At 48.8% G+C, this 26,250-nt stretch overlaps 2 protein-coding genes across 3 annotated transcripts in view; both read right to left on the bottom strand.

Annotated features, from left to right (window-relative positions):
* The window catches only part of LOC138522045 (major histocompatibility complex class I-related gene protein-like), a 1,849,186-nt gene that overhangs the window by 594,844 nt on the left and 1,228,092 nt on the right, over positions 1-26,250 (bottom strand). The window lies entirely within an intron of this gene.
* LOC138522044 (ABC-type oligopeptide transporter ABCB9-like) overlaps positions 1-26,250 on the bottom strand; it is a 234,954-nt gene that overhangs the window by 75,955 nt on the left and 132,749 nt on the right. Inside the window, exon 5 of the mRNA XM_069635269.1 lies at positions 10,695-10,892. Within this exon, the coding sequence (XP_069491370.1) occupies positions 10,695-10,892 (198 nt within the window). The remainder of the gene's footprint in view (positions 1-10,694; positions 10,893-26,250) is intronic.

Raw genomic sequence — 26,250 nt, 5'->3', positions numbered from 1 at the left:
GCGTTGCCCCGTGCTTCCCGGCCTCCCCTTCCTGGTTCTCCCTCGCCCGCCCGCCTCCCAGCCCGCCCCCACCCCTGATTGGCAGCTGCCAAGTGGTTGCCTGGGTCTAACGACCCGTTCGGTGCACCCGCTCCTCTTTCCCATCTAAGGAGCAGGTGAGTGTGCCTGCCCATCCGCGACCCCATTTCCGTGGTTTTTTTGTTTGTTCAATTGGTGCCCCAGGCCCCGCGTTGCCCCGTGCTTCCCGGCCTCCCCTTCCTGGTTCTCCCTCGCCCGCCCGCCTCCCAGCCCACCCCCCTCCCCTGATTGGCTGCTGCCAAGTGGTTGCCTGGGTCTAGCGACCCATTCGGTGCACCCGCTCCTCTTTCCCATCTAAGGAGCAGGTGAGTGTGCCTGCCCATCCGCGACCCCATTTCCGTGGTTTTTTTGTTTGTTCAATTGGTGCCCCAGGCCCCGCGTTGCCCCGTGCTTCCCGGCCTCCCCTTCCTGGTTCTCCCTCGCCCGCCCGCCTCCCAGCCCACCCCCCACACCTGATTGGCTGCAGCCAAGTGGTTGCCTGGGTCTAGCGACCCATTCGGTGCACCCGCTCCTCTTTCCCATCTAAGGAGCAGGTGAGTGTGCCTGCCCATCCGCGACCCCATTTCCGTGTTTTTTTTGTTTGTTCAATTGGTGCACCAGGCCCTGCGTTGCCCCGTGCTTCCCGGCCTCCCCTTCCTGGTTCTCCCTCGCCCGCCCGCCTCCCAGCCCACCCCCCACCCCTGATTGGCTGCTGCCAAGTGGTTGCCTGGGTCTAGCGACCCGTTCGGTGCACCCGCTCCTCTTTCCCATCTAAGGAGCAGGTGAGTGTGCCTGCCCATCCGCGACCCCATTTCCACGTTTTTTTTGTTTGTTCAATTGGTGCCCCAGGCCCCGCGTTGCCCCGTGCTTCCCGGCCTCCCCTTCCTGGTTCTCCCTCGCCCGCCCACCTCCCAGCCCTCCCCCCACCCCTGATTGGCTGCTGCCAAGTGGTTGCCTGGGTCTAGCGACCCGTTCGGTGCACCCGCTCCTCTTTCCCATCTAAGGAGCAGGTGAGTGTGCCTGCCCATCCGCGACCCCATTTCCGTGTTTTTTTTGTTTGTTCAATTGGTGCCCCAGGCCCCGCGTTGCCCCGTGCTTCCCGGCCTCCCCTTCCTGGTTCTCCCTCGCCCGCCCGCCTCCCAGCCCGCCCCCACCCCTGATTGGCAGCTGCCAAGTGGTTGCCTGGGTCTAGCGACCCGTTCGGTGCACCCGCTCCTCTTTCCCATCTAAGGAGCAGGTGAGTGTGCCTGCCCATCCGCGACCCCATTTCCGTGTTTTTTTTGTTTGTTCAATTGGTGCCCCAGGCCCCGCGTTGCCCCGTGCTTCCCAGCCTCCCCTTCCTGGTTCTCCCTCGCCCGCCCGCCTCCCAGCCCACCCCCCACCCCTGATTGGCTGCTGCCAAGTGGTTGCCTGGGTCTAGCGACCCATTCGGTGCACCCGCTCCTCTTTCCCATCTAAGGAGCAGGTGAGTGTGCCTGCCCATCCGCGACCCCATTTCCGTGTTTTTTTTGTTTGTTCAATTGGTGCCCCAGGCCCTGCGTTGCCCCGTGCTTCCCAGCCTCCCCTTCCTGGTTCTCCCTCGCCTGCCCACCTCCCAGCCCGCCCCCCACCCCTGATTGGCTGCTGCCAAGTGGTTGCCTGGGTCTAGCGACCCGTTCGGTGCACCCGCTCCTCTTTCCCATCTAAGGAGCAGGTGAGTGTGCCTGCCCATCTGCGACCCCATTTCTGTGGTTTGTTTGTTCAATTGGTGCCCCAGGCCCCACGTTGCCCCGTGCTTCCCGGCCTCCCCTTCCTGGTTCTCCCTCGCCCGCCCGCCTCTCAGCCCGCCCCCACCCCTAATTGGCTGCTGCCAAGTGGTTGCCTGGGTCTAGCGACCCGTTCGGTGCACCCGCTCCTCTTTCCCATCTAAGGAGCAGGTGAGTGTGCCTGCCCATCCGCAACCCCATTTCCGTGGTTTTTTTGTTTGTTCTATTGGTGCCCCAGGCCCCGCGCTGCCCCGTGCTTCCCGGCCTCCCCTTCCTGGTTCTCCCTCGCCCGCCCGCCTCCCAGCCCACCCCCCTCTCGTGATTGGCTGCTGCCAAGTGGTTGCCTGGGTCTAGCGACCCATTCGGTGCACCCGCTCCTCTTTCCCATCTAAGGAGCAGGTGAGTGTGCCTGCCCATCCGCGACCCCATTTCCGTGGTTTTTTTGTTTGTTCAATTGGTACCCCAGGCCCCGCGTTGCCCTGTGCTTCCCGGCCTCCCCTTCCTGGTTCTCCCTCGCCCGCCCGCCTCCCAGCCCACCCCCCACACCTGATTGGCTGCAGCCAAGTGGTTGCCTGGGTCTAGCGACCCATTCGGTGCACCCGCTCCTCTTTCCCATCTAAGGAGCAGGTGAGTGTGCCTGCCCATCCGCGACCCCATTTCCGTGTTTTTTTTGTTTGTTCAATTGGTGCCCCAGGCCCTGCGTTGCCCCGTGCTTCCCGGCCTCCCCTTCCTGGTTCTCCCTCGCCCGCCCGCCTCCCAGCCCACCCCCCACCCCTGATTGGCTGCTGCCAAGTGGTTGCCTGTGTCTAGCGACCCGTTCGGTGCACCCGCTCCTCTTTGCCATCTAAGGAGCAGGTGAGTGTGCCTGCCCATCCGCGACCCAATTTCCGTGTTTTTTTTGTTTGTTCAATTGGTGCCCCAGGCCCCGCGTTGCCCCGTGCTTCCCGGCCTCCCCTTCCTGGTTCTCCCTCGCCCGCCCGCCTCCCAGCCCACCCTCCCTGGTCCTGCTTCCTCCCGCCTCCCGACCCGCCCATCCCGCCCATCCCGCCCTTCATCACTGGTCCTCCCAGGGCAGCCCTCTGCCCGGCAGCCCCAGCGGCTAAGGGTGGCTCCAACAGAGGCGGCTCCAGGAAGTGTCAGCAGGTGTCCGCAGGGGAAGCCAAGGAAGCCACCAGACACCGACAAAACTGTAAGTGTTGGCTTGGGTGGGGGGTAGAGCAATTACTCTACTCCAGAAAGCTCCTGCCACTCTAACCTACCTTTCAACGGCCTGCAGTCTAATGTTAACCAGTACCATAGCCCAAGAGAACCACACAGGTTAGCCTGCGCCACCTCTAGGCAGAAATGTAATTGTTAGCATATGTCACACTTAGATGGAATCTCTAATAGCCTCTCTGTGAAAGTTGAATTTAGAAGTGTACCCAATTGCATTTAGAAGTTGCGCCCAATAGTCCATCTGAGAAAGTTGAATTTAGAAGTGTACCCAATTACATTTAGGAGTGTACCCAATTGCATTTAGAAGTGCGCCCAATAGCCTCTCTGAGAAAAGTTGAATTCAGAAGTCCACCCAATTGCATTTAGGAGTTGTGACCAATAGCCTCTTTGAGAAAAGCTGAATTTAGAAGTGTACCCAATTGAATTTAGAAATATACCCAATTGCATTTAGGAGTGTACCCAATTGCATTTAGAAGTTGCGCCCAATAGCCTCTCTGAGGAAAGTTGAATTTAGAAGTGTACCCAATTGCATTTGGAAGTTGTGACCAATAGCCTCTCTGAGAAAAGCTGAATTTAGAAGTGTACCCAATTGAATTTAGAAATATACCCAATTGCATTTAGAAGTGTACCCAATCGCATTTAGAAGTGTACCCAATTGCATTTAGAAGTTGTGACCAATAGTCCCTCTGAGAAAATTGCATTTAGAAGTGTACCCAATTGCATTTAGGAGTGTACCCAATTGCATTTAGAAGTTGCGCCCAATAGCCTCTCTGAGAAAAGTTGAATTCAGAAGTCCACCCAATTGCATTTAGAAGTTGTGACCAATAGCCTCTCTGAGAAAAGTTGAATTCAGAAGTCCACCCAATTGCATTTAGAAGTTGTGACCAATAGCCTCTCTGAGAAAAGCTGAATTTAGAAGTGTACCCGATTGCATTTAGAAGTTTTGACCAATAGCCTCTCTGAGAAAAGCTGAATTTAGAAGTGTACCCAATTGCATTTAGAAGTGTACCCACTAGCGTGCCCTACTCAATCAAGTTGCGCCCAGTAGTCCCTCTGAGAAAGTTGCATTTGGACGTTTCCCCAATTACATTTAGAAGTTGTGACCAATAGCCTCTCTGAGGAAAGTTGAATTTAGATTGATGCTTAATACCCTCCCTGTATAAGCAAATTGAATCTAGAGGCTAATGTAGAATCTAAAACGGCGACAAATAATCTAATACAAAGTTGATTTACATTCATGCCTAATACCCTCCCTGTATAAAGGTGAATTGAAAGAAGTCCACCCACTAGCGTGCCCTATTCAATCCTATTAGTATAACTAACAGTATAGCTGTGTAATGTAGAATCTAAAATGGTAACTAATAATCTAATACCCCCTCTAAGCAAATTGAATCTAGAGGCTGACCGAATATCTTCTCTGTGTACAGGTGAACTTAGAAGTGTACCTAATAAACTAATATCATTCTCTGTCTACAATTGTATCTAGAAAGCACCAAATAGTCTTTGACCAGATGAACCTGGAAGTGTGCTTAAAAGCGTGAGCCACCGATCTTAGAACTACAATCAGAAAACCCTCCTAAATCAACCTAAAGCTCGCACCAATCATGAGCGCACCCACTCCACCAGAGTCTGTCAGAAACGACCCCCGTGGACCAACCCCACTCTCCGATCTGCCTTCCCTCCCGCCCCCCCTCCCAAATCACCCCACCCTCCTCCGCACTCCCTGCCAATCCCCTCTCCAAACACCAAGCCAGGGGGGCAGGATGGCGAGCCACTCACCCTAAGACCACTCATCCCCTGAACCCCACCCCCGACCCACCAGCATTGCCCATACCCGCTCTCCTCACTATCATACCTGGCACACCCCACCCTGCAATCACCCACCCCCGCCTTGCCCTGATACCCCTGCCACCTTCCCCTCCGACCGCACCCTTTCCCCTCCCTAAAAACTGCGCGCCTAGCCCTAGCAAGAACCAAAGTGCTTCCCTCTCCCCCTCTGACCCCCTACCCTCTCTCACAAACCAGTCGCAGCAAAGAAACTAAAGAGGAAACGTTCCTGGTCCCCCTCAATCTCTCAGCACTCCTTGCCTCCCCTGTCTCGACCGAATAGTACAAATGAATAGTATGTTGAGCGCATTAGTGTGTAGACCGGATGAGTGTGTAGACCAGATGAGTGTGTAGATCAGATGAGCGTACTGAGCAGATGAGCGTACAGAACGGATGTGTATACAGAGCAGACGAGTATACAGAGCGGATGAGTGCGTAGGCAGACAGGAGTACATGCGCGGGGTAGACTGGAGTGCATGCGCGGGAAGGACAAGAGTGCATGCGTATGAAACACATGAGAGCATGCGTGGGGCACACTGGAGAATGAAGGATAGACTAGAGCACGCAAGGTGAACCAGAGTGCGTGAGTATGTCGAGCAGACATGAATGTGTAGGACAATCTTGAACGCCTGAAATGAACAAAAATGCATAGAACGGACCTGTCCGCACGGAAATGCGTGACGTACATAATATGCCTTGGAATGCAGGGAACATTTGAAAGAGCATACATCATACCACACCCCACGCTTACTCTCTCCTTTACACCACCACTCAACTAGAACACATAGATACTATGACACCATTCGGTATAACTGTTCTCATATCAACATCTCCCGCTCACTCCCCATCACTCTAAGTAAACATTGCTGGTTTCACACCCCCCAGCCAGGCGTTCTCCTCAGGCCTAACGCAGCCACACTCGGTCTGGATAATTCCGGCCAGAGCGAACACATACTCCTGATCTCTCAACCACCACACCTACCGCTAAGAAGCAGCTACCACATGAATTCCGCACCAGCTGCACACATGCCTGGTGCGCACACGCACTTTTTGGACTCTCTCTACTGACCCGAACTTCGGTTCCCAAGGGCGTTCAACCTACCAGCGCCTTCAGACCATACCAATGGTATATAAGGCGCTATATAAACGCAAAATAACATAACATAACATAACATGCTGCTGAGTTCTCCTCTAGTCTTATGATGCAAGAATGTATCAACTATGCTGGTGGTGGTCTCTAGTCTGATGATGCAAGCTGTACATGTATCAGCTATGCTGGTGGGGTTCTCTAGTCTGATGATGCAAGCTCTGCATTTATCAGCTATGCTGGTGGTGCTCTCCTCTAGCCTGATGATGCAAGCTTTACATGTATCAGCTATGCTGGAATTCTCCTCTAGCCTGATGATGCAAGCTTACATTTATCAGCTATGCTGGAGTTCTCCTCTAGTCTGATTATGCAAACTTTACATTCCTCAGCTAAGCTGCTGGAGTTCTCCTCTAGTCTGATGGTGCCAGCTTTACATTTTTAAGCTATGCTGGAGGTGTTCTTCAGTCTAATGATGCAAGCTTTACATTTATCAGCTATGCTGGTGGTGCTTTCCTCTAGTCTGATTATGCAAGCTTTACATTTATCAGCTATGCTGGCGGAGTTCTCCTCTAGTCTGATGCTGCAAGCATTGCATTTATCAGCTATGCTGGTGGAGTTCTCCTCTAGCCTGATGATGCAAGCTCTGCATTTATCAGCTAAACTGCTGGAGTTCTCCTCTAGTCTGATTGATGGAGCTAGCTTTACATTAATAGGCTATGCTGGTGATGTCCTCCTCTAGTCTGATGGTGCAAACTTTACATTTATCAGCTATGCTCGTGGTGTTCTCCTCTAGTCTGATGGTGCAAACTTCACATTTATCATCTATGCTGGTGGTGTTCTCTAGTCAGATGATGGAAGCTCTGCATTTATCAGCTATGCTCGTGGTGTTCTCCTCTAGTCTGATGGTGCAAACTTCACATTTATCAGCTATGCTGGTGGTGTTCTCTAGTCAGATGATGGAAGCTCTGCATTTATCAGTTATGCTGGTGGAGTTCTCCTCTAGTCTGATGGTGCAAGCTTTACATTTATCAGCTATGCGGGTGGTGCTCTCCTCTAGTCAGATGATGCAAGCTCTGCATTTATCAGCTATGCTGGTGGCGTTCTCCTCTAGTCTGATGGTGCAAGCTTTACATTTATCAGCTATGCGGGTGGTGCTCTCCTCTAGTCAGATGATGGAAGCTCTGCATTTATCAGCTAGGCTGGTGGTGTTCTCTAGTCAGATGATGGAAGCTCTGCATTTATCAGCTATGCTGGTGGAGGTCTCCTCTAGTCTGATGGTGCAAGCTTTACATTTATCAGCTATGCGGGTGGTGTTCTCTAGTCAGATGATGCAAGCTCTGCATTTATCAGCTATGCTGGTGGTGTTCTCTAGTCAGATGATGGAAGCTCTACATTTATCACCTATGCTGGTGGAGTTCTCCTCTAGCCTGATGATGCATGCTTTGCATGTATCAGCATTTATCAGCTATGCTGGTGGAGTTCTCCTCTACTCTGATGATGCAATCTTTTATCAGCTATGCTGCTGCTGGTTTCTTCTAGTCTGATTATGCTAGCTCTAGCTTTCCATTTATAAGCTACGCTATGGTGGTGTTGGTCTTCTCCTCTAGCCTGATGCTGCAAGCTCTGCATGTATAAGCTATGCTGGTGGTGCTCTCCTCTAGTCTGATGCAAGCATTGCATTTATAAGCTATGCTGGTGGTGTTCACCAGTGAGATGATGGAAGCTCTGCATTTATCAGCTATGCTGGTGGTGTTCACCAGTGAGATGATGGAAGCTCTGCATTTATCAGCTATGCTGGTGGTGCTCTCCTCTAGTCTGATGCAAGCATTGCATTTATCGGCTATGCTGGTGGTGTTCACCAGTGAGATGATGGAAGCTCTGCATTTATCAGCTATGCTGGTGGTGTTCACCAGTCAGATGTTGGAAGCTCTGCATTCATCAGCTATGCTGGTGGTGCTCTCCTCTAGTCTGATGCAAGCATTGCATTTATCAGCTATGCTGGTGGTGTTCACCAGTCAGATGATGCAAGCTCTGCATTTATCAGCTATGCTGGTGGTGCTCTCCTCTAGTCTGATGCAAGCATTGCATGTATCAGCTATGCTGGTGGTGTTCACCAGTCAGATGATGGAAGCACTGCATTTATCAGCTATGCTGGTGGTGCTCTCCTCTAGTCTGATGCAAGCATTGCATTTATCAGCTATGCTGGTGGTGCTCTCCTCTAGTCTGATGCAAGCATTGCATTTATCAGCTATGCTGGTGGTGTTCACCAGTCAGATGATGGAAGCTCTGCATTTATCAGCTATGCTGGTGGTGTTCACCAGTCAGATGATGGAAGCTCTGCATTTATCAGCTATGCTGGTGGTGTTCACCAGTCAGATGATGGAAGCTCTGCATTTATCAGCTATGCTGGTGGTGTTCACCAGTCAGATGATGGAAGCTCTGCATTCATCAGCTATGCTGGTGGTGCTCTCCTCTAGTCTGATGCAAGCATTGCATTTATCGGCTATGCTGGTGGTGTTCACCAGTGAGATGATGGAAGCTCTGCATTTATCAGCTATGCTGGTGGTGTTCACCAGTCAGATGATGGAAGCTCTGCATTCATCAGCTATGCTGGTGGTGCTCTCCTCTCGTCTGATGATGCTAGTTCTAGCTTTACATTACCAGCACCAGATCTCCAGTGCCACCCTTATTGGTTATTCTCTGCAAAACTGTGAACTCCCACTAACACTCTCCCAGTTTCCATTCAAGGGTGGAAACCTGCCAGTTCATTCTGCAGGTGATGAGTTTCCTGTAATGCTACTGTCCACTCAAGCAGTTTCCCCAGAAACGGAAATGGGGAAATCAGACGAAAGGTGAAGAGGTGTTTATATGGCAGTGATGGATCTACCGGCAATGGCCTGGCACTGCTTTCATCTTATTATGGGCTAATTATGATGATGATTATTATTAGGGTATTTACTGAGCATGGACTGAGCTTCGGGAAGCAACAGAGCACTTTACAATCATAGGGGGAAGAGCACGGGGAGGGAAGCAGAGAAACAAGGGAGCAGGGAGCAGGGAGCTAACGGGAGGGTGAGGGTGGACAATCAGCTGAGGGTGGGCAATCAGCAGCAGGGGGATATACAAGCAACCAGGAGAGGAGACAGTGGGGAGCAGATCACAGAGTCTCAGGTAGGGTCGGGAGTGGAGGGTGTGGACCTAGCAACCAGGGTAGGGGACAGTGGGGAGCAGATCACTGAGTCTCAGGTAGAGTTGGGAGTGGAGGTTGTGTGGACCTAGCAACCAGTGGAGGAGACAGTGGAGAGCAGATCACGGAGTCTCAGGTAGGGTCAGGAGTGGAGGTTGTGTGGACCTAGCAACCAGGGGAGGAGACAGTGGGGAGCAGATCATGGAGTCTCAGGTAGGGTCAGGAGCGGAGGTTGTGAGGACCTAGCAACCAGGGGAGGAGACAGTGGGGAGCAGATCACAGAGTCTCAGGTAGGGTCAGGAGTGGAGGTTGTGTGGACCTAGCAACCAGGGGAGGAGACAGTGGGGAGCAGATCACAGAGTCTCAGGTAGGGTCGGGAGTGGAAGGTGTGGACCTTGCAACCAGTGAAGGAGACAGTGGGGAGCAGATCACTCAGTCTCAGGCAGAGTCGGTAGTGGAGGTTGTGTGGACCTAGCAACAAGGAGAGGAGACAGCGGAGAGCAGATCACCGAGTCTTAGGTAGGGTCAGGAGTGGAGGTTGCGTGGACCGAGCAACCAGGGGAGGAGACAGTGGGGAGCAGATCACAGAGTCTCCGATACTGTCGGGATTGGAGGTTGCGTGGACCTAGCAAACAGGGAAGGAGACAGTGGTGAGCAGATCACGGAGTCTCAGGTTGGATCAAGAGGGGAGGTTGCGTGGACCTAGCAACCAGGGGAGGAGACAGTGGGGAGCAGAGCACAGAGTCTCAGGTAGTGTCGAGAGGGGAGGTTGCGTGGACCTAGCAACCAGGGGAGGAGACAGTGGGGAGCAGATCATGGAGTCTCAGGTAGGGTTGGGAGTGGAGGGTGGGGACCTAGCAACCAGGGGAGGAGACAGTGGGGAGCAGATCACTGAGTCTCAGGTAGGGTCGGGAGTGGAGGTTGTGTGGACCTAGATGTTAGGGAGGAGCCATTTCTTGAAGAGGAGGGTCTTGAGCTCCTTCCTAAACTATAGAAGTGAGGTGGCAAGTCGGAAGTGGACATTGAGGCCTCTCTTGTAGGCAGTACTGAGCCAATCTCACCTGATGGACGGCCAAAACCACCTGTGTCAGGTTCTGGAAAATCAAGAACATTAATTGATCCTTACCCCTGTCACGGGGGACAGATATAATGATATTTGTCAAGACTTTGAAGTAGGCCTTAAATTTGCACTTTGACCCCCCTTGACATTATTTCATATGCCTGTATCCTCCCAAAAAGCCACCTCTCTTCCTTGAAGTCGTCACATGTAACCTGTCACAACAAACATGCAGACGCTACTTCTAACACACCAAGCAAGACAAATATGCCCCTTCCTAAGTCCCCACAGCCATCATCATCAATTCTCCACTAATAAATAACCACTTCTTCCTCCCCATGATTGCACAAGATTGCTGACCTCGTGCAAACTATGGCTCAGGAAACCAACACATTATGCATCTGTTTCCCCCTTCAGTGACCACATGCACCCTCACGCCAATGGCTAACCTTCCACAGAGGACTCCTGCATTCACTTCCCCCAGAGGTGGCACATGAGGAGGGACTCCCATAAACATACCTTCCGCGCCAGGAAATACAAGGTTTGCACCCTTTCACGCCTAGTCTTCAGCCTGTGGGTCTCCAGCAGAGCAGCCCGGTACCTCTCCACCTCCTCGTCTTCCATGGCAAAGCTGCGCACGGTCCTGATGGCGGACACCACCTCCCCCGCAAGGGCATTGGACCGAGCCATGGAGTCCTGCACCCTCTTCACCAGATCCTGTTTTGAGTAAGAGAAATGTGTTAACTGGTGCATGTGCCGCCGCTCTCAACCTCCCATGGGCAAACAGGTTTCTGCTGTCTCCAGCTTTACCCTATGGGAGCACTACCTTCATATATCCTCTCACTGCACAGTGTGAGGGGTCAGAAATGTGAGGTGGACAACTTTGTAAGGAGTTGTCAAAATGTGCCGTTTATTCAATAAAAAGGGTGGACAAACGCCTCACTATCCCACCCCCGATGAGGATTTCCTGCCTAAAGTAAACTACAGAAACCACTCTAACAAAGGCTATCTGTCCCTCACACTTACACATTCACCAAATCAATAAGGACATGCATGGCAGTTCAAAACAGCAACATTAATATAAAAATTGAATGTGTAATAGGACCACGTCCTGTTTATGATCTGGGTGATTTCCCCTCCCCAGATTCAAACAGGATTCTTGCTCCACAGTTCAAAAAGAAATAAGGAAATCCTGGTTTGTCGCAAAGTTCCAACACAGTTCTTTGTAACTTCAACTGCATAATAGACAGTTCTGACACTCAAAGATATACCAATGAAAATAGAATGTCCTTTCTCTTCTTTGCATAAGAATGAGCCCCAGAATGATATTCTTCACTAGGCGACAAGAATTGGCTTTGCGGGATGATTTGCCACAAAGGAATGCTTTCGAAGAAATGTAACTCCTCTACAGTAATGTAACTACCTCTTACCTACACCAACTAAAGATCCCGAATTATAACCTAAAAACAGCAGGGGGCTCCAGTTTTCCAGTGCTCGCAGCACAATGTTGGCACACCCTCCCCAGTACAATTAGATCGGAAGCCGCATTCTGGCCATTCAGAGCCATGGTAAAATCATGGCTACTAGCCTAAACACCCAGATTCTCACCGTCATGACCTGCTAGCCGCCGCTCTCTACCTGTAGTAATGTTTACTCTACCTACAGCATAGTCAGGACCAACCTGTAACCCGGTCCGCATTAGCCACTGTAACTTTTATTCCTCACTCCATATTCTCTGTACATACTTTTCTTTTCTTGGTATAATCTACTCTTGTATGTAAGCACTCAGTGCTTGGACTAATGTACGCTCTGTCTGTTGTAATACGATGTTTGTGCAACGATATGTAACCCTGCTGTACACATGATTATGCGCCCAGTAACCTGAGGGTTCGGATGCGCTTTATAAATAAACAAACTAAACTAAACTACAGCAGGTTTATACGGTTCTCCTGACAGTACCACAGATATTATACAAATGTCTTGGTTAAGACCACTTTACGGCACTGCTTCCTGGTTTACTCCGACGCCAATCCTACTTCTTCAAAGCTTTGCCATCCGGGTATAATCCCCTGCTCGAACAGTGTTTCACAAAACAGAACGTGCTTTAGTGGTAACCTTCAACTTATAACAAGTTTGTAACAACTTCACAATGTTCAGCATCTTGCAGCATTAGACATTTAGCAACTTCTCAGGGAAACCAAATTCACCTGGGTGCTCAAACAGAACGTGGTTTAGTGGTAACCTTCAACTTATAACAACTTTGTCACAACTTCACATGTTCATCATCTTGCAGCATTAGACACTAAGCAACTTCCCAGGGAAACCAAATTCACCTGGGTGCTCTTTAACACTCATCGGCAAATTATGCTGCTCTCCCTCTGAATAACCTTTTGGCGTGGAAAAGAGTGGTAGTCTCGGGCATTCACTGTGCTCATTCCAGTCTGTTTCCAGTGTTCATTACATTGAAGGCGGAGCAACCTTTAAAACTCACCTGACACTGCAGAGTGGCCGCAGAGTGGCAGTCTATGGCTGCTAGGGATGCTGGGGGTGCGGTCCCCACAACTGTGCCTGGGCTTGTTACTGTTGGGCCGGCATCAGCCGGGGAAGGACCGCCGCCGCCTCTGAAGTTTCCACCAGAGGACTGAAACAAACTCTGATAATGGAGCCTGCCTACCAACATCAAAGGACTCTGCCAGATCTACGCGGAAGCTCCCATCATAGCCAACGTTTCCAGAACTCGCATCCTGCTCCCTTGTACTTTCAGCCAAGGACGATCTCACAAGTGCCGCAGAGTCATACAACTCCCCGCTAAACTCTACAGAACATCCATCACATCCAACGGCAGCCGAATACTCGGATGAGGTGGAAGAAAGGGGACCCTAACCCCAACGGAAAAACATCTTCCATCCTGACAGCCCTGCTGAGGAAATACTCGCTACAAACTATTCATTAACAAAAGCACGGCCAGCTACTACGGCATCAAATTCCATGTCCCTGACTCACCCGACTCACTCCCCCAAGACCCTGCAATCCACAAATGTCTTACCTATAGTTGACGAGGTGCTGCCGTCTCTCGGAGGAGAGACGGTCCGGCCACCGAGGGTAGACCTCTGGCAGCTAGCAGAGTGGTCTCGCTTTGGGGGGACAGTGCAGGGGCTGAGACCCAGGCGGTGGAGGCGGTCACCCACCGCGTCCATCATGATGGGAGGAGGAGTGCCACAGGGCGGGCTTGCCTTGACACCGCCCCAGGCTCCTAAGAGACCTAGAGCTCGAGGCAGGGGCAAACTGCGCCACAAGAAGAGCGGGCCCTCTGACTGTAAACACAACTTCTGGCTCGCTTGTGTGTGTACGGGCGATGATTCATGGGTCTCCAGTAGGAGTTATGCCACCGCCTGAGCCACAAGCAGGCACTAACGAATATGAGACGCAAGTACCTCAGTCTCAACAAAATACAGGCGGGGAAACCCTGCTTGCTAGGGCACAACAACCGAGAAATAAACACCCAGTAAAACCAATCAAAAATTCAGGAACATAACATGGGCCAAATAGCCAACGTAAGCAAAATGGAAAACCGACCATGCAAAACAAGCGAGAAATTGGAAGAAAGTCAGCAAAGCGTGCCCTCTTGAACACCGCTTTGAGTAATTCCTCGCTGGAAAACACCTTAAAAGACTTTTTTAAAAGGTAATGCAACGGCAAATTTGACAGTTTGGGAGAGGTCTCGGATGCTGAAATGCTGGAGACTGGTTTAGATCCCCACGCCTCAACCAAAATCCGCAAAACGGAAAACGGAGCCAATCCATCTGCTGAAAGCATACTAAAGAGCCCGAAATGGCACTTTAGAAAGGCTTCTGAGTCGCACCTTACCTCTGGCAAAACCTGGTAATAGCAGCCCAAAATTTAACACCCAACGTCCCACAGCACATCTAGGTGGAGCGAATGGCCTTTGGCGAACGCCTCTCCAAAACACAACTCCAGATCACCCCTCTGGCACTAGCACGTCCGCAAAATCTGGAAACCATAAATGAGGCAACTCCAACAGCAACGCCCTTGGTGAGTCCAAACCCTGTTGTTTCTCCGGAGCGGACTAGAGTCCATGGGACTGCACAGGTGGCGACACAGAGCTTTGGCAGACAGTTAAATGATGACTGTCCCCTCAACTCTAAAGGAAACAATCTAGACTTCCAAGATGTCTTTGATCTGCCCATATCAACAGATAACACACCATCAAAAGACCCCCACTCTAGAAGGAAATCACATCCTCCATTTCCTTCTCCTCTTTAGAGAAACAGAAGACAGAGCGACTTACCTCATAACTGCGCAAAACAGACATCTTCTCGGTAATGTCATCAGTAACAATAGCCCTGCCTCTCTTCTGTAAACTATGAGTCCATAAATGACACCCTCAAAGATCATACATCAATCTTTGCTATGATGCACTCAAAACTCATCTTTCTGGAAGGGTACATCAATGCTATAGAACGAAAACACAACCCACCTTCTACCATTGAGCCAGGTAACTTCTCTCATCTAGTCGGGGAAAATCCTTCGGCTGTGCCCCAAACATCACTCCTGGAAACTACTGAAGTAAGCACACCGACCTTGAATGTAGCAACAGACATTTTAGCTAAACCAAGATTTAACTGCCAAATGTGCAATCTTGAACCCGTGACTCAGCCATCCCAGGGCCCAATGAAAGGAGAAACTACTCCAAGGATGACAACACCAAATGAACACTGTTCTGATAAGACTCCTGCAGACACGAACATGGGAACAAGAGTAGTGAAAACTCACATCACCCCTGATGAAGAAGTTATCTTTATTGAAGACATGGAAATCCATAAAACAACAAGAACTCTAAGCCAGTGTCATGTACCATCGAACTCGCCCTTTCTGGGCCTCCTGGTCCCCGACACGTCGGGGTCTACACTCCATTATACTATCAACATGGCTGCAAGCCCAGAACACCGCTCACCAGTCTTCACGTTCTACACAGCGTGCTCTATAAAGAGGCCACACCTCTGCGGCCCTGCGCGTCTCAACGCTGCAGCTAGCTGTGACCGGACGTGTGCTCCGTACTCTTCCTTGTACTATTCTGTTGTTTCCTGGTTCCAGGAAACCCTTCATCCAATCTACCTTTCCTCCTTCTTATCCAGCCTTTCCAGAATCCTTGCACCGCCTCTGCGTGCTTCTTATCCCTTTCTCTGAGTTTCCTGGAGTTTCCCCTTGATCCCGGACATCGAAGCTGAACGAACACTGGAAGCCGAGGATGGCCGAGCGGGCTTGTATAAGACCCGAACCATACGAAAGAAGACTCCCACTAAAGAAGTCATCAGGCAACGAAAACAGGTGAGAAAGGGGGAAACCTGTGACAGATTGAGACGCACCCTGACCGAAGTCGATACAGACATGGAGGCGGCCATCCAGGATCTTATGCGCGGCATGCAAGAACTAACGACCGAAGTACAAAACCTGAAAGCTGAGAACGCCGCGTTAAAACAATTGGTACTATCCCGCGACTCTGCCACAAAGGACAGTGTGCTATTGGGTGGCATTGTCGACAAATATGATGGCTCTGCAAAAACCCTCCGTGGATTCCTGGATTCTTGTTTGGTCCACTTTACCTTTAAACCTTAATATTTTTCCACCCCCTGGGCTAAAGTGGGCTTTATTATTTCACACCTTTCCGGGAACGCATTAGCCTGGGCCACACCATTAGTTAATTCCGGAGATGCCCTTTTGGATGACTATGACGGATTCATCCAAGCACTTAAAACCATGTTTGACGGCCCAGAACAGGTCTTTAGTGCTCAAGAATGTTTACTCGATTTCCAGCAAGGCTCTCAGGACATGCTCACTTATGTGACTCGATTCAAGCAACTGGCTAAAGAAGCGGGTTGGCCTTCTGAAGCTTGCTTCACTCTCTTTCGAAGAGGGCTAAATGAAGATATCAAGGATGAATTAGCCAGGGTGGCACGTCCAAGTTCTTACCAGGCACTTATGGATCTTGCTCTACAGATTGATTTTCGCATCCAGGAAAGGAAGGCAGAGAAAAGGAAGACCAAGTCACCCCTCCAGAAGAACCCCTTAGAGACCTCCTCGAAATCCGAAGATCCTTCTGTCCCCACAAACGAACCCAAACCCTTGCAACTAGGGGCTTTCCGTGGACCCATATCCCCCCAAGAAAGGTTGCGAAGGATCCATACTGGCTTATGCATGTACTGTGCCTCGGACAAGCATTTAGTCAGGGAATGTCCAATAGCCCCTCTGCGGCGTTCGGGAAACGCCAGCTCCCGATCCTAGATGGAGCTCAGTTTCGGGAGAGAGATGTAGGCTCCACATCTATACCATCCGTGAACCCTCCTGGACAAAGCTCTCTGGTAATTTTACAGGCCTTTCTATCACCATCCAAGAAGGAAACCTACCCCATTCTGGCATACGTGGACTGTGGGGCCATGGGAATATTCATAGATCAAGAATGGGTCCTTAAACATCATATTCCCTATGAATCCCAGACAATCTTGCAATCCGTAGAAGCAATTGATGGAAGACCTCTCTCTTCTGGACCTATAACCCTTCAGACCAAGGAAATCGAGCTTGCAATAAACCATCATCGAGAGAAGATAAAGTTTGACATCATAAAATCTGCCCATTACCCAGTGGTATTGGGAATGCCCTGGCTACAAAAACACAATCCATACATCAATTGGACAGCAGGTTCCCTGTTCCTAGGTTCTGAATTTTGCATGTCTCATTGTCTACTCCAGGATCCTTCTCGAACACCATCGGAAGAACGTTCAACAACCCAGCAAGGTCCTCTCATGGTCTCCAACATCGTCCAGGTTCCTAAAGCCTACCAGGAGTATGGGGATGTGTTCTCTTCTTCTATTGTTCAAGCCATACCACCCCATAGGCCAGAAGACTGTGCTATTGAAACCGAACCTTCAGTTGCGATTCCCTTTGGAAGGATGTTTATTCTGTCTGAACCCGAGAAAAAGGCCCTTCGTGAATACCTAGATACTAACCTAGAAAACGGCACCATACGCCCATCCAAATCTCCAGCCGGAGCTTCACTATTTTTTGTTCCTAAGAAAGATACCAAAGAGCTCAGACCTTGTCTTGATTATCGAGGTCTAAATCAGTGCACCCTTAAGGATCGTTATCCATTACCCTTGATCTCAGACATCCTGGAAGCCGTAAGAGGAGCCGTAATATTCACCAAATTGGATCTCAGGGGTGCCTACCATTTTATCCGTATTAGGGAAGGAGACGAATGGAAGACAGCCTTCAGAACACCCTTTGGTCATTTTGAATACTTGGTCATGACCTTTGGACTCGCTAATGCTCTGGCGATCTTCCAACGCTTTATGGATCGGGTGTTTTCGGATATGCTGTTTCTCTTCGTCATCGTCTACCTGGATGATATTCTGGTATTCTCTAAGGACCCTCTCAAGCATGAAGGACATGTTAAGGCAGTACTACAGCGACTATTTGAGCACAAGCTTCTAGCAAAACCCGAGAAGTGCCTTTTTCATGTTTCCACCGTTCACTATCTAGGATTTGTCCTTAGCCCAGACGGCATAGGAATGGATCAATCTAAGGTTAAAGCCATACAATCCTGGCCAACTCCGACCACTGTAAAACAGATCCAGTCTTTCCTGGGCCTAGCTAATTTCTATCGAAAGTTCATTCCATCCTTCTCCGAGATTGTTCAGCCGATAATTGCCTTGTTGAAGAAAGATACTCCCTTTCATTGGACATCAGTCCAGGAGAAGGCCTTCCAACGCTTGAAAACAGAGTTTACACAAGCCCCCATCCTGGCTCAACCTGATATAAATCGACCCTTCCTAGTGGAAACAGACGCCTCTAACTATGCCATCGGAGCAGTTCTGAAACAGGAACTTGATGACGGACTGGAACACCCTATTGCCTATCTTTCACGGACATTGACCCCCAGTGAAACTCATTACTAGGTTTTAGAAAAGGAACTGCTAGCCATCGGTCAAGCCTTCACAGAGTGGCGTCATTTACTTCTAGGAGTTAAACATCCTGTCCACGTTCGCACAGACCATCGAAATCTCCAAGTATTACAGGCCCTGGAATGCAGGAACAGCCGTCAGGCCCGTTGGGCTTTCTTCTTTGCCCAATACCAGTTCCAGATTCACCATGTTCCTGGAACAGAAAATATAATCGCTGACGCCCTGTCTCGGCGTCCTGACTATGAACCTCCTGAAGACCGAACATTTCCTAAGATGTTTCCCCATACAATATTTGTAGCTCAGGCAACCAGTCTCTTAAATGAAGTCCGCATGCAAACTCAATCCTCTGATTTCTGGGAAGACATCTCAGGCAAGAACCAGTGGAATTTGAAGACTAAGCATGGATACTTGTTCAAAGATAACGCCTTGGTTATCCCAACACAAAAACTTCAACAAAGGATAATAAACCTCTGTCACGATACCCTTTACTCCGGACATCGTGGTATTACCAATACCCTCCGACTAAATCAAAGGCAATTTTGGTGGCCTGGAATGAAAGCTGACGTACAACTGTACGTCCAGGCATGCTCTGTCTGTAATCAAAACAAACACGACAACAAAAGACCGGCGGTTCTACTACAGCAACCACCACTACCAACAAGGCCTTGGGAATTCATAGCAACAGACTTCATTGTGGAATTACCACCTTCCAGGGGATACACAACCATCATGGTCACCATTGACTTGTTTACTCATATGGCTCATTTTACACCCCTGTATAAACTGCCATCCACGTCAGAAATTTCTGGAATTTTCCTGGAGCATATATTCCGACTACATGGACTCCCTTCCAAGATCATATCAGACAGAGGGCCTCAATACATTTCTTAGTTCTGGAAACACCTTTGCCGGATACTAGGAACTCAACGTGCCCTCTCCTCAGGCTACCATCCCCAAACCAATGGAGCTACAGAGCGTGTAAACCAAACCCTGGAACAATATCTCTGTTGCTTCTCTACCAAGGTCCAGGACGATTGGTCCCTTTTAATACCATTGGCTGAATATGCTTATAACAACTCGGATCACTCGGCCGTTAAAACCAGTCCTTTTTTCTGTAGCCAAGGATTCCACCCTTCGGTTCTACCTACCGTCCTTCCACATCCTACACCAGTTCCCACAGTCGACTCCTGGATTGAAACACTTATTAATGTACAAAGAGAAGCCAAATAACTATTAGAGAAGGCCAGGACCCAGACCAAGCTGTATGCAGACTCCAAAAGAAGGCCGAGTCCTTCCTACTCAATAGGGGATAAAGTATGGCTATCCTCGAAGCTGCTGCCAAGGCATCTCCGACCAAATAAATTAGCTCCCCGGTATTATGGGCCATTCCCTATAAAGGAAATCATCAACCCAGTGGCCTTTCGACTCAAATTACCAGATTCCTGGAAGAAAATCCACCCAGTCTTTCATACATCCTTAATGAAGCCATAAGTCCAGACCTCTCGAACTAACCTCCGGCCTAACCCAGTACTCGTCAATGACCAACTGGAGTATGAGGTCTCCAGAATTTGTGATTCCAGATATAGACGTGGCCAACTCCAGTACCTGGTGGAATGGAAGGGATATACCCCCAGTGAACGCACTTGGGAACCTATCTCAAACTTAAATACCCCCAGGTTACTCAGAAGGTTCCATCTCATACACCCGGGTTTTCGGAGGAGGCATGCTGTCATGAACCATCGAACTCGCCCTTTCTGGGCCTCCTGATCCCGGACACGTCGGGGTCTACACTCCATAATAGTACCAACATGGCTGCAAGCCCAGAACGCTGCTCACCAGCCTTTGCGTTCTACACAGCGTGCTCTGCAAAGAGGCCACACCCCCGCGGCCCGCGCGTCTCAACGCTGCTGCTAGCGGTGACCGGACGTGTGCTCCGTACTCTTCCTTGTACTATTCTGTTGTTTCCTGGTTCCAGGAAACCCTTCTTCCAATCTACCTTTCCTCCTTCTTATCCACCCTTCCCGGAATCCTTGCACCGCATCCGCGTCCTTCTTATCCCTTTCTCTGAGTTTCCTGGAGTTTCCCCTTGATCCCGGACATCGAAGCTGAACTAACACTGGAAGCCGAGGACGGCCGAGCGGGCTTGTATAAGACCCGAACCATACAAAAGAAGACTCCTCCTAAAGAAGTCATCAGGCAACGAAAACAGGTGAGAAAGGGGGAAACCTGTGACAACCAGGCTACTCTGGACAAAGAACCTACTACTCTCGATAAACCGAATCCTCCACAGAAGCCAAGCTTAACAAAAAAAAAACAAAAAAATCAATTAGTTCTTCGCCTAAATCCAGCAAAAACTAACAAGGTAGTAGTACTCGCTCGAAAGGAAGTTCCTACAGTACCAGTGACTACTGGGCCACTAGATGAACCACCAACAGTAAAAAAAAGTGACTTCTCCTGCCCCCAGAAACCATGTGCCAGACGACCTAATTAAACAGGCATCACCAAGAACAAATGAAGATTTCTTGGAGCAAAGAGACCTAATGGAGCTTAGCCAACATCATGGAGATTTAGAGGAAAATTCGCCCTTGGAGCAAACATTGTCATCAAGCCCTCTTACCGCAAGGGACCAAACTGTCGAAGTCGACCCTCAAAGCCTTATGACCTTAAATGAACGATTCAAAAATCTACCTTACACCAAAAATAAGGCACTAAGGGCTGGCCAACCGCACAAAGAATTAAAGTCAACAAAAAAAAACACAGCGACTTATCGATCAAGAGTAAGAAATTCATCTAGAGACCGCACCCTGACGAGTGAAGTAGGACCTTTACGCAGTCGGCGTGCGCCTTCCTTAAGTAGCGCCCAATAAATGCCCTTGAGAGCAGAGCCTGCCAGATCCACTAGAAGGGTAATAACCTGTTATGAATATCAGCCCCAAGAGAAAAATGTACCTACCTTCAAACTAACACAACGCACGGACAACAAGGAATATACTGTCTTGAATAGACGTACGGTCCTGAAATGATCTCAAAAGACTTTGTTCCCTAAAATCTGAGGACTTTAAAAGATGGAGCCGAGCCATGAAGGGAAGAAAGCCATTTCCCATCTCTACACAACATCTAATACAGTAAATACATGCTAAGATGCTCATCGGATACACTTTGAAAACAAGGTTTTGAGTTGACATACCTAAAAAGAACTGATAATCCTTTACCGTGCATTGATCGGAAAATTACAACAACAATAGAAAAACGTCAGCTCACTTAACCATACACCTCGCCAGGCTGCATCGACATTGTCCTTAGGCTGTTGGAACACTCAGGGTTTTTTGCACCCGACAGCCCCCGGTGAGATCTACCTGGGCTCCTTTGACATTCTGTGTTTACAGGAAACGTGGCTGACTGACAAACCAACATTGGACGGCTTTGATGTAGCCTTCTCCCCGGCGCATCAAGGAGAAAAAGGCCGTCCCACTTCTGGTCCCCTGACTGCAGTACGCTCTGGATGCGGCCTACAGATTGAAAGAGTGGTACTGGCTAACTCATCCCTTATGACAGTCTTGCTTTCTTGGTCACACATGGAAAAAGCCACAGACAATTTCTCTGTGACGCCAGTTCTGATTACCAATATTTTCTGGAACCCGCAGGGGATACATACTGAAGCATTACTTGAGATGTTAGCGACTGTAATCGACACTGCATATTTGGACTATCAAGGGGTACACTTGCTTATTTGTGCCGACTTAAATGCAACTTGTAGCTCCTCAGCTCCTCGAAATAAAGTGACAAGCTGGGTCTACGAGGCAGAAGCACGAGGTAAAGCCTGGCTTAAACTAATGACCTCAAGGAAACTCTTTGACACAGCAACCACAATAAACGAAAATAACTACATCCTTACGTGGGAGAGAGGGCCTTCAAAGTCAAAAATTGATTACATCTTTGCATCGCAGTCGCTACTACCCAACTTGATTTCTGCCAACGTCATAAAAACATCACAAAGGGACCATAACTTGTTGAACATCAAATGGTCCTCAACATACAATAGAAGTCTTACTTCTCTCCAACTCTGGAGCCAAACAGCAAAGGAAATCCCTTGAAGTTGACTGCAAAAAACATTGAAGAGATAACAAAATCATACAAAGGGGCGAAGGAAACTGGCAGTGTAACTAAGAACTTTGCACAAGTTGACTACAGACCACTCTTAGAACCCTATCAGGCCCACAAACAAACAACCAACAAAAAAGGATGAGACAGGAGGCAGCACACCCACACCTTTGACCCCCTCTTGGTGGCCAAACAAAATGAAATGCGTAAAGCTAAAAGACTAGCACCTCGCCACAATACTAGAACCAACAGAGAATTAGCCCCAGACGCACTAAAGAAATACAAATCTTGGCTAAAATCCTATCGGTTGACATTACATCAACGTGACTCTGAGGAAATGATGAAGCATGTTAACAACCGTAACTCCTGTGACATTAATTAGAACAATGGGAAGATCCTCAGACGACACATTAAACAACGGTATTCCCGAGCACATTTGGGTACATTTGTACTCAAACCTCTTTAAATCACCATCACTGTCACTCGAAGAAAAAGACAGAGCTCAATGTGCTCTGGGTTGACCTTCACGACAAGGAGTCCATTCAGTCAACAATATGTAAACTAAAAAACTCGAGAGCACCGGGGCCGGACGGTATAACCAACATATACTTAAAAACACTACCGGACGAATGGACCAGCCTCATAAGCCTCATATTCAAAAGATGTGCTGTACTCAGAAAAAATCCCAACATCTTGGACTACATCTGTAATAGTTCCAATCTTCAAGAAAGGCTGCAAGGATGATCCCCGGACCTTTCGACCAATTGCCCTGTTGGACGTTATTGGGAAAGTCTACGGAATTATGCTACTAAATAAATTTCACTCCTGGGCAATCAATGGGCCCTGCGCTGATCCCCTACAATCAGGCTTCAAGCAAATGGCAGGCACAAGTGTAAACATCATGCTTCTAAGCATTCTTAAAGCCAAGATCTTGGAAGGCCCCCCCGTTCCCCTGAGTCTTCTTGGCCTACATAGACCTCACCCAAGCATTCGATCTAGTAAACAGAGATAAATTATGGCAGAAGTTAGCAGACTTGAACTGCCCCCGCCTCCACTCCCCAGAATCCTAGGGCCGCTAATAGCTCTCTACACCAATACCAGCATCCAAGTGCGGCTAAACAAACAGGGCCGACTCTCAACAGGGATACTAACGACCCGAGGGGTAAAACAAGAATGCTCACTTGCCCCGGCCCTCTTTCTGGCCTACCTGGGAGATTATAAGTATGCCAATGCCCTGACAAGATCTTTCCCACCGTCAATTGGCTGGGAAAAGGTGCCCCTCGACTGCTGTATGCCGACAACCTGATCCAGCTCGACCAAACTGCTATCGGATTACAATGCCAGCTAGATACCCTTTCCAAGTATATACCCTCTAACGATCTTAAAATTAATAAATAAAAAACCAAGATCATGATTCTAGAAAAAAACATCAAGAAAGGCAAAAATTTGAAATGGTACTTGGACGGGAGCAGTGTTGTAAAGGTGTTTGAGTTTAAATACCTAGGAGTAACACTGGACAGCTCCAAAACAGAAAGATCGATGCAAAATGCCCTGCATAAAAAGATGAGAAATCTAACCTCAGAAGCCAAAGTAGTAGACAGAAAGTATGGGAGATTTTCTCTTCAACCAACAATCAACTTTTACAGAGCTAGAGTGATTCCATCTATCACATACGGTGCAGAGGCTAAGCCGTATATTCCAAAATCCATCTGGACTATCCTGGAAAGTTTTCTTTGGAGAACTTTACTAAACCTCCCGAAGTCTACTCCAATTCCCTGATTAGACAGGAATTGAACCCGTCCTCTCTCGAGGCAACAGTCGACCGAAACACCATCATGTTTTACAGGAAAATCATCGACCCAGCTAGTCCTCTGGTATTCTCACTTAGAAAAACGGAGATGACAAATGGACTCTGCAAAATGTTAAATCAGTGGGAAAAAGGGTGCATAGAAAAACTTGCTGCGATTGGTAGCTCATCCAAAGAACTAATCCAAAATCCAACAAAAATAAAAAAAAGAGGTTGGACGAATCAGACTGGATCTTGACTTTGGACAAAGCACTAAAATACAAGCTTCCTTCACACCTCCGCCGGAGGCAAGAAAACAAAATGAAACTCAACCTTTTCTAAAGAAGCACCCAAACAGAAGATTGAGAAACATCCTTCTAAGGGCTCGGCTAAATCTTTTTCCCTCAAATTAAATCCTGAAAATCAGAGGATTCTCGACAACAAACCACTGTAGATTCTGTGGTATCTCTTCTGCGATCGAAACAATACAACATCTTTTACTGATGTGTCCAGGTACTAGCTGTTCAGAACTCCATACTTGGCTCACCACCTGGCTGCTGCACAAATACACGAAGAGGAACTTTGGTGGGCTCGCCTGATTGGTGGTGAGAAGACCTCATGGGCAATAGCCGCTGCTAAAATCTTAGAGCAGATCTTTCTTTCAACAGATATGCCAAACTCAATACTTACGCCCACCACCGCCTAGGCCTCACCACACGAATCACATCAAACAACTGTTGGGTGAGAGCCACTCATCTGTGGGGCCTTTTCTTCTTCTTTTTCTTTTTCTCTTCTTGTTTTCTAACTTTTGTTCAACTTCTGTGAAATCAGCACCTTGTAAAAATTGCTAATGCAGTTAAATCTCGTAATAAAAAAAATAAAAATATATAAATAACCTTTTTCTGAAGGACAGCCTCTTTGCCACTTTACTACACAGGTACCAAATGCTGATAAGGAAAGTATTTTCCATTTGCTTTCTTGGCTTTTGCCCTGGGTGTTTATATCAGCTGTTATTATATGTTTCACAAAACATGCGTAACAAATTTCACAACCCTTGGGTCTTCCATTACTCCCTTTTCACCTTTGTCAATTTTTGTTGGGCTTGTATTGGTTAAGTTTTAGTTTCTCTTGGCTTGGGTAATAGTTGTATGCCTTAGATTTTAACAAGGTTGCTCCAACGGGTTGTTGACGTTTACATAAACTCACATGCTTAAATTTACAGTCACACACTACCGATCCCCTCAGCGTTCGCTGGTCTTCTGCTGTAGTGGCTCCTAGTGACCTGGCGAACAGCTTCTCCTGGTCCACCTTCACTCGCGTCACCTCTTGTCCGAGCTGCCTTTGCTGCTGAGAGTCTCTGGTACACACCAGCCACCAGAGACCTCTCGAAAGGGAAAACTTCCCTCACTGCTTCTGTTTCCTGCAGCGTAGCCTCTGCACCACAGGCCTTCAAAGGGCAAACATCCCTCCTGAACGCTTCCCACTGCACGACCTCTGCAATCGGGACAACTGGAGGCATAAATCCTTTCCGGACCAACCACTGTCTTTGGCTTCACAACTGTCCTGGCATCTTCTCTCTCCTCCAGTGCCCGACCTCGGGTGCATACACCGTCTGGACTGCTGCTCACTTTGCTCTTCTCCTGCTCCTGTTCCTTCTCTTAATGCCTGCACCTCAGGGGGCTTTTTAAGCCTCTCAGTCCCCCACAGGTGTGGGGGCCATCTACATGAATTAGTTGACCACTCCTGAGGCCTTGTTCCTCTTCAGCCATCTTCTTTGTCACAATGCTTAGGGCATTCTGGGACTTGAAGTTTCTAGTAACAAAGTTAGTTTTTCTGATTTCTTCTTCACACTCAAAGTTACTTCTGTTCCTCATAACATTTTCTAAGGAAACCGCGTAAGTGTCAGTCATCAGACTTGATTGAAGAGAGGAAAAAGGTTCTTTAGAGTGTAGACCCTTATTATTCATAAACCACCCTTCACTACACTTTTGGGAGTTAGAGGAGTTTTTAGCTGTACGAGTTTCCCGGGTTTGAGAAGGGCTTCTATTTCTCTCTATGCCAAAGGGTTTTGGATTAGCTTTACCCACATTAAGATTTTCAACTTGTGGAATAGACGGATTATTATGACAACAAGCCATTATACACTCTGGCATTTGTGAGATGTCCTCCCCAGAGGATGATACATACATACTGTGTCTCACCCCACGGA

This window comes from Ambystoma mexicanum, chromosome 13, assembly GCF_040938575.1.
Source record: "Ambystoma mexicanum isolate Mex_15411 chromosome 13, UKY_AmexF1_1, whole genome shotgun sequence".
Lineage (NCBI taxonomy): Eukaryota > Metazoa > Chordata > Amphibia > Caudata > Ambystomatidae > Ambystoma > Ambystoma mexicanum.
The sequence above is the reverse complement of the archived record's forward strand: the minus strand, read 5'-3'. Positions and strand labels throughout refer to the sequence as shown.